At 42.7% G+C, this 16,149-nt stretch overlaps 1 protein-coding gene across 1 annotated transcript; it reads left to right on the forward strand.

Annotated features, from left to right (window-relative positions):
- The first annotated feature begins 5,939 nt into the window (after positions 1-5,939).
- Positions 5,940-11,973, forward strand: LOC6605767 (toll-like receptor 6). The gene has a single exon (XM_002030546.2). It carries the CDS (start codon positions 6,444-6,446, stop codon positions 10,986-10,988), a length of 4,545 nt encoding a protein of 1,514 aa, XP_002030582.1. The 5' UTR covers positions 5,940-6,443; the 3' UTR covers positions 10,989-11,973.
- Positions 11,974-16,149: the final 4,176 nt, after the last annotated feature.

Here is a 16,149-nt window from a genome sequence, read left to right on the forward strand (position 1 = left end):
TTCGAGAAGTCCATGCTTATGAGGACAACGCTACCCGAGAATTGTCCCGACATTTAAAACTGCTGGTTGATTTGTGGAGCAGGATAACGAGGGTTTCACCGGGGAAATGCAAAGCTAGGGGAGGGGAATTGCTTTGACAGCAGGCACAGACCAAAAGTCAGACTTAAAACTCCGGGGAACGCAAAGCGGAAATGAGAAGATTATAGAGTGCTGAATATGAAAAAAGAGTCTTGTTGCTCGCAGATTTTCACTTTCAATTGTGCAACAGCGGTCCAAAGGACTCTTTAAGGATATTAAGAATTTATCGGGGTCGAATTTGCTTTTAGATCCAGATTTATACCTTTATAAGAAGGTTTCACACGTCTCAAGGCATTGCCTAAATGAATAAGCCGATTTTAAACTCACTGGAATGGTAAAAATGTGATTTTTATAAGCAGAATAAAACCGTATAATTTATAATCTTTTGATAGTAAAAACAACAAATTCTGTTCTTTATATTTGCAAAATTAATGTATATTAATTTATGTATGTATGTAATGTATGTATGTGTATATTTGTCTAAAATAAGGATATGCCTTAAAGTAGTTTTACTTTTCTTTACCTTATCGTAATATCTTTTTACTTAGGATTTCTTTTTGTACTGGACAGGATCATATCATTATCCTACCCAACTATTTTGTTCTCTAGTGTGCCAACGCGTTTTTCTTTTCATGTTAACAATGTCCATTACTGACAAGTTTTTCCCACCGCTGATCTAAGATATGGGTTAATCCAACTTCCGTTTTAAGCTAAAGTAGCAAGTGCTAATCCAAATTCTCGACATCTTGAGAGTTAACCATCTCATCTTCGCCCGTAAAGCTACCATTTCAATGTGTCCCTGCAAATCCGAGCCACTTTGTTGGGTAAACAGAGGCAAATTCTCAACACTTTTATCTGAGATTGAAGGGGACATAAACATCCTTTTGAGGAGCCGGGGCATTCACGTATCCGCATCCGTATCTCTTGGAATCGCACTGCAAACCCCGAGGCTGTCATCTCGATGGAGATATTATCTAATTCCATATTCCCACCCCGCCCACCTAAGGCAGTTCTCAATGCAAAATCCAATAGTCATGCAGACACACATTCGAACAATCCGCAATTGAAGAAGATTGAGCAGATTGAGGAATTGAAAGGAGACTCCAAGGTAAACACTTGCGGATGCTCAAGATTAGTTGTGGTGGTGGTCCAGCTCGCCAGTTCGCCAGTGTCCTTCGATATTTGCTCTAAAAGGACATTTTACAGCCATCGGCATATCATCTTGTCCTTTCTCCGCACAGCAACGGAAATAAAAAATTTGTTAGTCAGTTTGCTAGCTGATACCCAAATGTCTTTATGAGCCTTGTGCATTGTCCTTTTCCCTTTTTATTTTCCAATGGAGCGGAAGCAGGAAGCACTAACATGTAGGTAAATGTCAAGTCAGCCCATTTGGCAGCATTTTTTTTACTCTTACAATTTTTTGTCATCTGATTGTTTACATTTTGGCGTATTTTGACAACTAAATTGGTGGTCGAAGGACTTCATCTTATTTCCCACCCAAGGTGAGCCACCCGGCCGGCTCTCTCTGCTTCCTATAAATTAAATGTCAACCGACCGTCTTCCGATTTCAGTTGGCCACATGTTCGACTTCCGGCTGCCACCTTTTCATAACCCACAAAACTGTGGCCAGGACTACTTTTATGGGAATCGGACCGAGCTGAGCTGCACTGAATTCAACTGAACTGAACTGAGGCGAGGCGAGGAGAACTGGATGTGGACGTCTCGAAGGTCGACCGGGCAATTACTTGGCTAAAATGCTCCGAACCAACTGGTGCAATTGCAGCTACCGCTTTTCCTCCTTGCATCCTTTTCTCGATTCGTCCTTGGCTTGTGCAATTTTCTTTGGGCACAACTGTCATTATGGACTTTGGTCAGGCTGCATTCAAGATTTGTTGCAATTTATATTTGCCGTGGTGGCTGGGGAGGCGAAACCGCAGCCTCCTTCTGCGCTCGGCATGTGGAAAGATATTTCCCAATAAAAATTGGGTTAGTTGCGGAATTTCCGTATATTAAATATTATTTACCTCGGCTTTATCGCTTCAATTGAGTCCTGAGACGTTTTTCGGATTTTATTACATTGAATAGGGGAGTAGATTGCATTGAATTAGTTTTATTTCTAATATAAGATAGCAAGTTTTAAATTTCTTATAAATTTTTGTTTTAAACCGATTTCTTAGCATAGTAAGTAATTAGAGAAGTAATGAACTCGGATTAATGTTCCACTCACTTAACAAAAAATACGATACTAATAACCATTTTTTTTATTGATTGAAGAATGATTACTATCAATCTTTTTTCTACATAAAAGAAAACTTGCTGTCAGTTACACCATGCTTTGTGTCACTCAAATGCCATTGGATTCTATTAGACATTTTTTGTACAAGTGTATTTGGAGATTAGGATACCCCCATTTTGCTCTCCCTCATGACAGACACTTTTTATCCTGTCCGTATCTTTTGGATGCGGATCCCCGACTAGCTGGACAGATAGCCTAGGAAAATTTTTAGCTTTAGTTTGCTGCTAATGAGCAATTCATGTCAATTGCTAATTAGTGCGCTGGAGATTCCTATCCGCCTGTCTGAGCTGCCTGAAATGCCTCACTGACTGACTTATCCTATCTGGCTATCTGGGCACTTTTATGGCCCAAAGAAGCACCGAGCTCCAAGCTCCAAGTCAGCGAGACACAATGGTCGAGAAATTAGCAAACCCATGGCAAGATAAGTCAATTAGGTTTGGCTTTATAGCTGGTGCTAGTGAAAACAAAAGGAGCAGAAAAAGGCAGGCGAAGGCCGGCCAGTCGAAGGAAAACCAAATCAAATAAAATGAGGCCAAAATAAAGGCAACAATTAATAAACGCAAACAGAGTGAAAGAGAAACGACAAACGAGAACGAGCCAAAGCTGCCAAAAAGGATAGCGGAATGGGTGAATCCGATGGGTGTGGGTGGGGATAAGGAACATTGCATTGAGTGGGTACTGCAAGGATGTGGGGCAGTGGGCGGTGGGTGGCGGTGGGCGGCGGGTGGTGTTTGCCTGTGACGTGTATGGGCAATTTAAGCTGGCATCAGACAAGCAACTGACAGGAGGGAATCGAGTCCGATGCTCTTGTTAACCAGACCTGTGGTCTCCAGAGACGCAATTGTTACATTTAATTGTGATTTTTGTGCCCTCTCCTCATATATAAGCACACTGAAAAACATAAAAGTAAATATTTAGACATAAAAATGGTTTGGAATAATATGTAATTCATAATTTATAAGTGGTTTAATGTTATTCAAAAAAAGATTCACTTCGAGATTCGATTTGAGCTTCCCATGGCAGACATAGTGATATTAAGTTGCTTCAACAGATTTAACATTTTTTTTCAGCGCACCCGTAAAGCTGCTTGGGCGCCATAAAATATGCAACCTTTCTTTCTAGCTTTCCCCCTTGGCTTTGAGTGAAAGTAATCCGAAATACTGTCATTAGGCCGAGTCCAGAGCACAGAGCCACAATTAAGATTGACTTGAAAGCCGTCCAGGCGTCAGGCTAATACCACGACAAGGACATCCACTATAGCCAGCAAACCAATCCAATCTGCACACCGAGAGTTATGGCTTTGTCGAAAAGTGGACTCCGATTCAGCTCCGCTTTGCCCAGCCTCTGGCTTTATCTACTGGGTCATTTCTCATAATTTTCCACAGCTCGAGAATTATTGCAAAAGTTAATATTAATGACGTTGATGAAAATCTTGTCATTCGTGTTACCAAAGAGAAAAAAAAAAAAAACGAAGCGAAAGAAACCTTCGTTATGGGGCACATAAATAAAGGAGCTGCGACCAGGACCACGGACAAAAGCCAGAAGCGTTCACCAAATTGATAACCACCGAAAAAAGAATACGAGGCCGGGGAAGAAATATTCCTCCTTGGTTGCATGTGGCACCACACAAAGGAAAGCGAGCCACAAAACCTCGTCCTTGCCGCCATTTACATTTGAAAGAGCCTGCAAAAGCCTGAAGGTGAGTAAAATAAGGGGTGCACTGAAGGAAAATCGTGTTAAAAAAAACGTAATAAATCCCTGTACAAGAGTAATTGGTAAAAAAAAAAACATCATGTGTATAAATAAATAATATTTTCAACAAATATTTTACTAAGAAAATCTCTAAAATGAACACTGAACTGCAATAGTTTTCTTTACTGTGCAGGAGGCTTATTAGACTTGGCTGCTGTTCGTGGCTCTGCTGCTGCTCCTGCTGGTGATATAATTTTAATAACTTACATAATATATTCTTTTGTGTGGCCAAGCCACATAATTGTTAGAAACATTAGGCAAATCATTAGCCCAGCACGAAAAATGGGTGGGAGGCGTTGTGTTGGCTGACGCAATTTGGGAAAAATGTTTTTGTGTTTGCTTTTAGTGGCGACAAAAATATCCTTAGCCACAACACCCATGGATATGGGAAAACTTTCAAGCCAGCTAAGAAATATTAGCCCAAGATAAAGTGTCCAGGGCAGCTGTTTTTCTTGGGAATTAGTCATGAAAGACCCAAAGTTTATCAAGGTTACCATGCCGTGGTAATCGCCATTGAATTTGCTTGCGGTGATCCATCAATATTTTTGCTTTCACCCAAATATTGAACAATTAAAAATAATACAAGCTGGAGGTTAACGAAATAAGGGACAATAGAAAGTCTTCTTTGTAAATTAACCCTTGGAAAATTTCCTTGATGGATTGATTTCCCTTTCAAGATTCCACGATTACTTAAGGTAAGCGCAGGTAGGATTCTATTACATTTATAAAAATATATGAGAATATGCGCGTGAAGCAAAAATTGTATATTTATTATTTAATATAGTAATAGAAATATTAATTTAAGTCCAGAAGACAAAAACAAACGTATTCATAATTTAACTACAAAAGAACGTAAGATTTGCATACATATATGCTTATTATAATCGAAATCTGCATTTGGTAGTGTGAGGTGTTAGATATCCTATAAAAAAAGTTATTTCTAAAAACTACGCTCACGAATTTTCATATTTGCTATTTTCAGCATCTCCTAATCGAGTCTAACCAAGTCCTTGCATAACTTTCCCGATTTGAGAACGTGGAATCCACAGAAATCCCCACACATCCAAAGCCCAACGAAACCCCATAATGCTGGCCCATAATCATTATCATTAACCTGATGGGGAAGACAGTTTTTTGCTGCTTTGCTGGGCGAAAAAGAAGTCATGAAACCACAGGAATTGCTACATGAGGCGCAAACAAAACAGTTTAATTAAAATTATTATTGTAATTTAATGGAATGTGAGGAATTATTATTTTTATACGGGTCTGGGCCCACGAAACAGGAGCAAAAAGCAGCCGAAGGACCTTCTCGGCACTCCGACACACACATGCACATGGCATAAAAATAAATTACGTTTGTATGAAGATTGGCGCTGGCCCATGCACATCATATATTTTCATTATCAAAACAGAGACAGCAGAGAAGTCGCCGGTTGGCGGCGGGGGGTGCGGAGCTCTATCTCCAATTCGGCGGCAAAAAAATAAAGGATATACGAAATACGACGAAAAAAGACAGAGAAAATCAAAAGGAAAACACGAACGAACGCCAGCTGTTCGATGCGATTAGATGGAGAGAAAGAAAAACATTTTCCAGCATCCGTCGAGGCAGAGCGAATTTCCCTTTAGTCATGCTCTCCGAAAACTCTCAGCGTTTCCCGCCCGTGCAGAGCCTGTCGGCTGCTCTTCGTCTGTTTTCCAGCCCCCTTCGGCTCGCGTTCGGCTTTTCGGATTTTCGGGGTTTCGAGTTCGTGGACGACTCTCCATTTAAAAGAGAAGTTGCGCACGTTGCGGCAGTCAGTCGAAAATCAGCCAACGTGCGCGTTACATTACGAACCGGAAAATATCGACGCTGCACCGCTCGAGTCCCAGAAAAAGTGGGTTCAGTTCAGCCAAATGAAAAAGTGATAATAGAAGTCGAGACCGCAGCTAAATTGAAATTCATCAAAGGTTCCTACAACGCGACGTGTAATAAACAAAAACTTCGAAGCGAGTAATTCAAAGCGCCGAAACGAATAAAAGAAAATATTTAAATATAAAGAGGAAAGAAAAGGCCAAGTGCTAGAAAATGTGCCGGGTGTAAAAGAGAAGAAAACACGGAGAGCATAATTAACTAAAGAATCGGGGGAAAATAAAGAAAATCTGGCTTGGAGTAGAGGGAGCACAGAAGCCGAAAATATGTGCGCAGACTTTTCTTTGGCCAGTCAGTGGAATTGATTTTCTTTTCGTTTCTCCCCAAGACCCCCGGTTATACCGTCTTTCCCCCCTCCTCTCACCCATTTTCCGGTGCCTCCACGCAACTAAACCGTTAATCGCCAAAATGATCTACTATATGCTACTCATACTGCCTGTGGTCCTGGCCCAGGATCAGCAGCACACCACGGAATCGCTGTCCACCAAGCACCACCAGCAGCAGCAGCTGTCGCACTCGAATGCGATAATGGGTGAGGCTGGGGTCTCCAACACGCAGCTGATGCAGCCCTCGACTCCGGCGCGAACCCTGCGACCTTTGACCGCGGGCGCGGGTGGTGACCCCTCGATGTACGACGCCCCCGACGATTGCCACTTCATGCCAGCAGCGGGTCTGGATCAGCCGGAAATAGCCTTAACGTGCAACCTGCGCACGGTGAACAGCGAGTTTGACACAACCAATTTCAGTGTTATCCCCGCCGAGCACACGATTGCCCTGCACATCCTGTGCAATGACGAAATCATGGCCAAGAGTCGCCTGGAGGCGCAATCTTTCGCCCATCTGGTCAGGCTCCAGCAGCTGTCCATCCAGTACTGCAAGCTGGGGCGACTGGGCCGCCAGGTTCTGGATGGTCTGGAGCAGCTAAGGAACCTAACGCTCCGGACGCACAACATCCTGTGGCCAGCGCTGAATTTCGAGATAGAAGCGGATGCCTTCTCGGTCACCCGGAGGTTGGAGAGACTGGACCTCAGTTCGAACAACATCTGGTCCCTGCCGGATAACATATTCTGCACACTGTCCGAGTTGTCTGCCCTGAACATGAGCGAGAATCGCCTGCAGGACGTCAACGAGCTGGGCTTCAGGGATCGCAGCAAGGAGCCTGCCAATGGTTCCACCGAATCCACCTCCACCACCGAATCGGCCAAAAAGAGCAGTAGCTCAAGCACCAGTTGTTCGCTGGACCTGGAGTACCTGGATGTGAGCCACAATGATTTCGTTGTACTACCAGCGAATGGATTTGGCACTCTCAGGAGGCTGCGAGTACTTTCGGTCAACAACAATGGCATCTCCATGATTGCGGACAAGGCTCTCAGTGGACTGAAGAACCTGCAGGTCCTGAACCTGAGCTCCAACAAAATCGTGGCCTTGCCCACAGAACTCTTTGCCGAGCAAGCCAAGATTATCCAGGAGGTGTACCTGCAGAATAATTCCATAAGTGTGCTGAATCCCCAGCTCTTCTCGAATCTGGACCAGCTGCAGGCCCTGGACCTGTCCATGAACCAGATAACCTCCACCTGGATCGATAAGAACACCTTTGTGGGTCTGATTCGTCTGGTTCTGCTCAATTTGTCGCACAACAAGCTGACCAAACTGGAGCCAGAGATCTTCAGCGACTTGTACACCCTGCAGATTCTGAATCTGCGCCACAATCAGCTGGAGAACATCGCAGCCGACACTTTTGCCCCGATGAATAATCTGCACACGCTGCTGCTGTCGCACAACAAACTGAAGTATCTGGATGCATATGCTCTGAACGGATTGTATGTGCTGTCGCTGCTCTCGCTGGACAATAATGCGCTGATTGGCGTGCATCCGGATGCCTTCCGGAACTGCAGTGCTCTGCAGGACCTCAACTTGAATGGCAATCAGCTGAAGACCGTTCCGCTGGCCCTGAGGAATATGCGCCATTTGAGAACCGTGGATCTGGGCGAGAACATGATTACCGTGATGGAGGATAGTGCGTTTAAGGGTCTGGGAAATCTCTATGGTCTCCGCTTAATTGGCAACTACCTGGAGAATATTACGATGCACACATTCAGGGATCTGCCCAACTTGCAAATCCTGAATCTCGCCAGGAACCGCATAGCAGTTGTGGAACCAGGGGCCTTTGAGATGACCTCGAGCATTCAAGCTGTGCGTTTGGATGGCAATGAGCTGAATGACATTAATGGCCTCTTTAGCAACATGCCCTCCCTTTTGTGGCTGAATATATCCGATAATCGTCTGGAATCCTTTGATTATGGACATGTGCCATCCACCCTGCAGTGGCTGGACCTCCACAAGAATCGGCTGAGTTCCTTATCCAATCGTTTTGGTTTGGATAGTGAGCTGAAACTACAAACTCTGGATGTGAGCTTTAATCAACTTCAGCGCATTGGACCCAGTTCCATACCAAACTCCATCGAACTGCTGTTCCTGAATGACAACCTGATAACCACCGTTGATCCAGATACCTTTATGCACAAAACCAATCTGACCCGGGTGGATCTCTATGCGAACCAAATCACAACGCTGGACATCAAGTCTTTGAGGATTCTGCCAGTTTGGGAACATCGAGCTCTGCCAGAGTTCTATATTGGAGGAAACCCCTTCACCTGCGATTGCAACATTGATTGGCTGCAGAAGATTAACCATATAACTTCGAGGCAATATCCCAGGATTATGGATCTGGAGACCATATACTGCAAGTTGCTGAACAACAGGGAGAGGGCCTATATTCCCCTGATCGAAGCCGAACCCAAGCACTTTTTGTGCACCTACAAGACCCATTGCTTCGCCGTTTGCCATTGCTGTGAGTTCGATGCTTGCGATTGCGAGATGACCTGCCCCACGAATTGCACGTGCTTCCATGACCAAACCTGGTCCACAAATATTGTGGAGTGCTCGGGCGCAGCTTACTCTGAGATGCCGAGACGTGTGCCCATGGACACTACTGAGTTGTATATCGATGGCAACAACTTTGTGGAATTGGCGGGACATTCCTTCCTTGGTCGCAAGAACTTGGCTGTTCTCTATGCGAACAACTCGAACGTGGCCCACATATACAACACCACTTTCAGTGGCCTTAAACGCCTGTTGATCCTGCACTTGGAGGATAATCATATAATCAGTCTGGAGGGCAACGAGTTCCACAATCTGGAGAACCTGAGGGAGTTGTATCTGCAGTCCAACAAAATAGCCAGCATCGCCAATGGCAGCTTTCAAATGCTGAGGAAACTGGAGGTCCTGCGACTGGATGGCAATCGATTGATGCACTTCGAGGTGTGGCAACTAAGTGCCAATCCCTACCTGGTGGAGATCAGCTTGGCCGACAACCAGTGGAGCTGTGAGTGTGGTTACCTGGCCAGGTTCAGAAACTACCTGGGTCAGAGCTCGGAGAAGATCATAGATGCCTCCAGGGTGAGCTGCATCTACAACAATGCCACTAGTGTTCTGAGGGAGAAGAACGGCACCAAGTGCACTTTGCGAGATGGCGTAGCCCACTATATGCACACCAACGAGATAGAGGGACTGCTGCCTCTGCTCCTGGTTGCCACCTGTGCCTTTGTGGCCTTCTTTGGTCTTATTTTCGGACTCTTCTGCTATCGCCATGAGCTGAAGATGTGGGCCCACTCCACCAACTGCCTAATGAACTTCTGCTACAAGTCACCCCGTTTCGTTGACCAACTGGACAAGGAGCGTCCCAATGATGCCTACTTCGCCTACAGCCTGCAGGACGAGCACTTCGTCAACCAGATCCTGGCCCAGACGCTGGAAAACGACATCGGCTATCGACTGTGCCTGCACTACCGCGATGTAAACATCAATGCCTACATCACGGATGCCCTCATCGAAGCCGCCGAAAGTGCCAAACAGTTTGTGCTGGTGCTGTCCAAGAACTTCCTGTACAACGAGTGGAGTCGCTTCGAGTACAAGAGTGCTCTCCACGAGCTGGTGAAGCGCAGGAAGCGGGTGGTCTTCATCCTGTATGGAGATCTGCCCCAGCGCGACATTGACATGGACATGCGGCACTATCTGCGTACGAGCACCTGCATCGAGTGGGACGACAAGAAGTTTTGGCAGAAGCTGCGCCTGGCCTTACCCCTGCCAAATGGTCGGGGCAACAACAACAAGCGAGTGGTATCCGGCTGCCTAACGGCACGCACTCCCTCCGTGAATATGTACGCCACAAGTCATGAGTATCAGGCTGGGAATGGTGGGGTGATACCCCCACCAAGTGCCCGCTACGCGGACTGTGGCAGTAACAATTACGCGACCATCAACGAGTGTGGTGCATCTGGAGGAGGTCGTGGGTACAAGCCCATACCCACTTCAGCCTCGGCGGCAGCAGCAGCTTGTAAATTTAACACCATGAACCAGCTGTCCAAGAAGCAGCAGCGGGATCTTAGTGTGGCCGGTATGGCCAAGACCCTGGAGCATCAGCACCATTACAACCACCAAGCGAATCGCAGGAGCCAGCACGAGTACGCGGTGCCCAGCTATCTGCCCAGTGCTGCTCCGGCCTACGACAGTGTAGACTACGCCAAGCAGCAGATCAGGAACAATGCCAACTGCGAGTGCGTGAACCTGGGCACGGCCAAGAGGGCTGTCGGAAAAAATCCCGCCTCGGGATTGCCCTCCAGCTTTAGCTCGAACTTTGTGCCACCCGGTGGTGCCTCTTACAACGGCAAGAAGTCGTGCAGTTGCATTGGAGACGACGAGCTGCTCTGCAGCTGCGGCGGAGGTGGCGGCATTGGGGTCAATCTCCTCGAGAGTGGCACCCAGAGCAGCGTGACCATGAGCAGCAGCAGCAACAACAGCCGACAGCCCGAGCTCACACACTACGAGTCCAACTTAAGCCTGAACGACGACGAGGACGAGGACCAGGATCAGCAGAAAAATCTGTGGGCGTAACGGGTTTAAGTCTAGGGGTTAAGCAGACAGAGATAGAAAAAAAAAACAGCAGGGGACAAACTGCGCAACCAGTGAATTTATAAAGATAAAACGAAAACTCTAAACTAAACAAAAACTATAAAGTTAAAAACAATGTGAAAAGTGGCAGGCAGTTAGCATACTTTTTGGACGGTTCACACAGACTGATACTTTTAGTTCTTTGAATAAATTAAAATTTATTACCCTGTAAATAGAGCCAGAGGAGATAACGAAATACTATACCTAAAAATGGGATTTCAATAATTTAACAACCATTGTAAAAAAGACACAAACGGTTTTTATGTAAGGGCCTGTACATATTTATATATATTATAGAAATCTTTAATTTATTTAATATTACATAGCTATCACAAATATAAGAAAAACCATGTTGAACAAAAATAAATGTATGAGAAACAAACCGATGAAAGAATCCCAATCATTTACCACTTTCCCCAGCCTCTCCACCCGCCACCCCCTTCGACACCAACAGATAGACAGGAAAATTAATTAGCATGTAAGGAAATTGTACGATAAACATCAAACAATGCCATGGTAAACTTGCAAAAGGAACAGAAACTGGGCAATTTTTTTTCCACCCACAGAACGCGTGAAAAATGCTGCAAACAATAAAAAGTCATAATAATAACTGCGATGAAAACTTACATACACATCGAAAGTATATACGCGTAATAATAATATTAATAGCTGACACTCAACAATTGAAAATAAAATTATAGTAAATCATATCCCCTCTCTCATATATTATATATATAAATATATATTTGTATATTTATATATATATGTATCTGAACACTCAGCCCTGGCAATGCGATAATGATGAGCCGACCGACCGATGAAGCTGCCGTTGATAACAATTAAGCTGCGTTACGAAATGCCGATCGGGAAATATAAATAAAACGCAATGCAGTTTTGGGCTTAATGGCTTCGTATTTTTTCATTTAAATAACAGCAGTAACGCTCTGCATAAAAAGCTTGTTTGGCTAGGCGATTTATAGGACTGGAAAGCAATTAAATTTTACAACGACTTTTCCATTATTTCCTCTTCAAATTAAACATTTTTTCTCACATTTCCCTTTGATTAATAATAGCATTCAGGGTTTTTCCTAAAATAATTAATTTTCGCAAATCGAACAGGCGGAACAACAAAAGAAAGACTATATAGTTTTCTGTTTAATAATTTTATTATATTAAAATCTATACCTACTATCTTTGTTTTTTCTTGATTAGCACTTAATGTTGACTTCCGCTTAATGCATTTTAATTTGATAATTCGCTTTTTTTTCCGCTTGACACATCATTTTTATAAGGAAACTGTCAGAAAGCGAAATAGCGAAATAAAACCAAACAAACAATCAATTGAGCATACTTTCAAGCTCTTTTTGCTGAAATGTTGTTCGCTGGCCGCTCATACAAAGTATTTAATGAAATTATTTAATGGCATGCCATTAAAATAACAAAAGAGCAAATAAGAACAACAGAAGCGTATTGATTGAAAAGGGTGCAGAATCGGCGACAGTTTCGGAAAGGGGGCAATATTATTATTTTCATATTATTCCATTATGCAAACAAATAAAACATACATGAATAAACAATATTTTCGAAAGTCTGGCTGCGAAGTGTAAATATATAAATACTTATATAAATGTATACAATAAAACAGAAGTTTCACGGACTTAATACAAATAAAAAATTGATCCCAAATGAATTTATTAATAAAAGAATTGAAAACCCGAAAAAAACAGCAAAGCAAATGGCCTACAATAATTGAGATACTACTTAAAAATATTCACTAAGCATTATACTTATAAACTACAAACTGATGACGAAGCAAAGAGGACTTTTCAAACTTTCGTTTAGTCTAAGTTTTGTACAGAAACCGTCAAAAATCCCCTGTAAACCAAAATAATAAAAAAGTTACTCGCAAAACTTTTAGCTAAATTTATATAAGAAAGAACATCCAATGGCAATAAATTGCCATTTAAAATAAAATTTCACCTAAAACGAATTAAACCCAATTTTAAATATACATTTTATAGAATTCACAAGATGGTAAACTAAATATTACATAAAAAGTTTGAACATTTCAAATCACGTTTACTTATTTCTTTTCAAAACACATTTCATTCCCGATCACACTGAGAAAAACCAATGGAACGACGTTCGACCAGCAAAAGAAGTGACAGAAAACCGATAAATATGGATAAAATACTTTATAAGATTTTTGTGTTCCTAAATGCCACTTATGCAAATCAATGTCGATTTCTATGTATACATAAATATATACGAAATAATAAGCCGAGGCAGGCAGATATGTGAAAATTCTCATTTGACAACTTTTGTTTGAAATGAACATGGCCCATTATTTAGTATGTAAGTGGAAATTTATTTTAAATAATCGCAAAACTAACTGAAGCGAAAGAGGTGAGCGAAGTCGACTTAATAAAGTCACAAAAGAAACAAAAAAACAATATGAAGTCAAGCAACAATAATAAACCAATTTATTTCAAAAATTGAAATCCTTACAGTGGTTTTTTTATGGTAATTTATGAATTGATGTGCTTATTAGGCTGAAATGTTGGTTTTGGTTTAAATTTGACACATATTTTAATTGAAGAACATAAATTAACTCAAAAAATCCTTAGCTTAGAGAAATTGATAGAGTTTTAGCAACTATAGGTTGCAAAATTTTGACCATAACTTTTGTTTGATTATTTGCAATCAATTTGTATTCAGACAAATATTTTGTTTGTGCTAGTTCCAATTAATAATCAAAAAACGCGATAGACGGTCATCAGTTGCATAATAATAATAAACCCCCGATAAATGAATCCATACACAAATGAAGTCTGCTCTCTGGCTGCGAGTCGCATTGTGTCTGTGTGCGAGTGTGTTTGAATGCACTTTGAGTGCATTTCGCGAGCCACTTGATGCAACCGCAAGCAATTCATATTCATATGAAAAGTACTCAACAATCACCGCACGGACTGAGAAAAAAGCAATATACGAATTGTATATTATTCTGTGAGCCACCAACGATTTAATCAAGACTTAAATACTTCGTAAATACTTACGTAATTTTCACAATACACGTTTAGTATATGTATTCTCGTCGAATTCAAGAGGTTGTAATCTTTTTTTTCCGGTGCATCCACACGCATTACGCAATGCTATCCCCCGACCAACCCGCCGCCACTCAACCACTCGGCTCCTGTTCCTGTTTATCCTTCCTGTCCTGCCGAGGTGTTGGCACGCACTTTTCCATGGAGTGGATGGTAAAGGGACACGGATAAGAGGGCAACGGGTGCTGACCACACCCATTTTGGCCTGGTTGGCGCACTCCTCGCAACAGGATAACATGAACTATGCATGCAGCTCAGTGCGGGATTAAGAGACACACACACAAAATTTAATTTCATATAATTGCTTTTTCCAAAGCCCATTTAAATTATAATGCCTGCCGGTGGGCGGGGCTCAAGGGGGGGCATGGCAGGCCATTGATGCATATTTATGGCATACGCAGACAGTCGTGGATGAATTGATATTCCTTTGATTTGTTGCTCCTGCATTCGAGGAATGCAGTCGCTTTTAGCATTGCAGTTGCAATTAGACGGCATTTCCCATCATCGACCATAATTCACAGAGCTGGACATTTTCACAGATTTTTTCCCAGCTGATTTTTACACTGCATATGTGTGTTTGCGTTACTTCAGTTTATTAATGCAATGCAATTAGTAAAAATTTGTCAGTTAATGGCGTCCAACAGCAACCAAATAAATAAACTACCCTCCCGCTGGGTGTCCCAATTTTAATGCATTTTAGCAATAAATAATATCACACACGCGAACATAAACACATACGAATAAATGATAGCACATAAATTAATGCTATTTCTATGGCAAAAGCTCATTAATAAATTGCCAAAATTAAAAGCTTTTTATATTATCAGCATGGATATAATATATTTAGCAAGATATTTGGGTGACACAAATGAAGTTAAACAAAACTAGGTCCAGTACACAAATAAACAGGACAATTGCAATTACGGTTGAACAATCTCTTCAGCCAAGTATCGCCATTACGCAATTAATTGCCGCAATTCTGTGGCTAAACAGCACTTTAGTTGAAGACTTTTGCGGAAAAATGCATTCAATTTTAAAGAGTGCCCCCAAAACTCCAGCCAGTTGGCATCAGGCAAATGAGATGTGTCACTTAATTATTTCGGTCTACTTCAAATACCACTCAAATAACCTTGTTCACTCCTTGTCGCCACCACTCGAAGGTGCAAAAGTCATTCATTAATTTGATTTGAATCTCTACCGAGCTCGGCAATCTGATGAGGTCACAATGGGAGAAACAAAAGTGGCGTCCATGGTTCCCAAGATCCTCACAGTTTTGCCTTAGTTTCGCCGCACTACATATAAATCCGAAAGAGCTGAGCTTAATTATGTCATGTGCTTATGTTTTATGCTTGCGTTTGCTTAATTGTGAATTATAACCTCATAATTTAGGCCGAGACAAAGGTGGGGTGTGGGGTATGGGGTATGATGTGGCACAGTACGGTTGTTTGGGTTAACAGCATTTTAATACTCCCACCCGGGGTGGCTATATATCAGCTGGCACGCCCCCACTCACACCCCGCCCCCATTAGCCATTCAGCCCAAGGTCCTTCTGTGTTCCCAATAAAAATCTCATTCGCTGACGCATAACTTTTACTTTTAATTAGTTGTATTATCTCCCTTGTCGGTTGCTAATTGCTTTATTGCTCGACTTGTATGCTGCTTCCCTCGAAATTCGCTCCTTCCTGTTCGATATCACTTTTGTTTTGCTTTCGTTCGCGTCCTGTCTGTAATTTGAAATCTTTTTGTCGCAGTTTTATCAGCCAGCGAACAAAAACAGCCAAGCGCCAGCCCACCCACTCTGGCGCCCTTTTCGGTGTCCTTGCGGACAGTTATTGATTTTTAGTCGTCTTGGCTTTGGCTTTTTGGCTGCAAAATGAAAACCAAAATCTGCTGCCATCAAGTCAAGTCAGCTGCTGGCAATTCATAAAAGCCCCGAACACTCACTCGCCTGACCTACATCCTCGATGGCCATGTGTCTGTCTCTATCTGGAATCGCTTGT

This window comes from Drosophila sechellia, chromosome 3L, assembly GCF_004382195.2.
Source record: "Drosophila sechellia strain sech25 chromosome 3L, ASM438219v1, whole genome shotgun sequence".
NCBI classification, from domain to species: Eukaryota; Metazoa; Arthropoda; class Insecta; order Diptera; family Drosophilidae; genus Drosophila; species Drosophila sechellia.

Coding starts and splice junctions, on each gene's coding strand:
- LOC6605767 (XM_002030546.2), top strand. CDS start 6,444: ATGATCTACTATATGCTACTCATACTGCCTGTGGTCCTGGCCCAGGAT.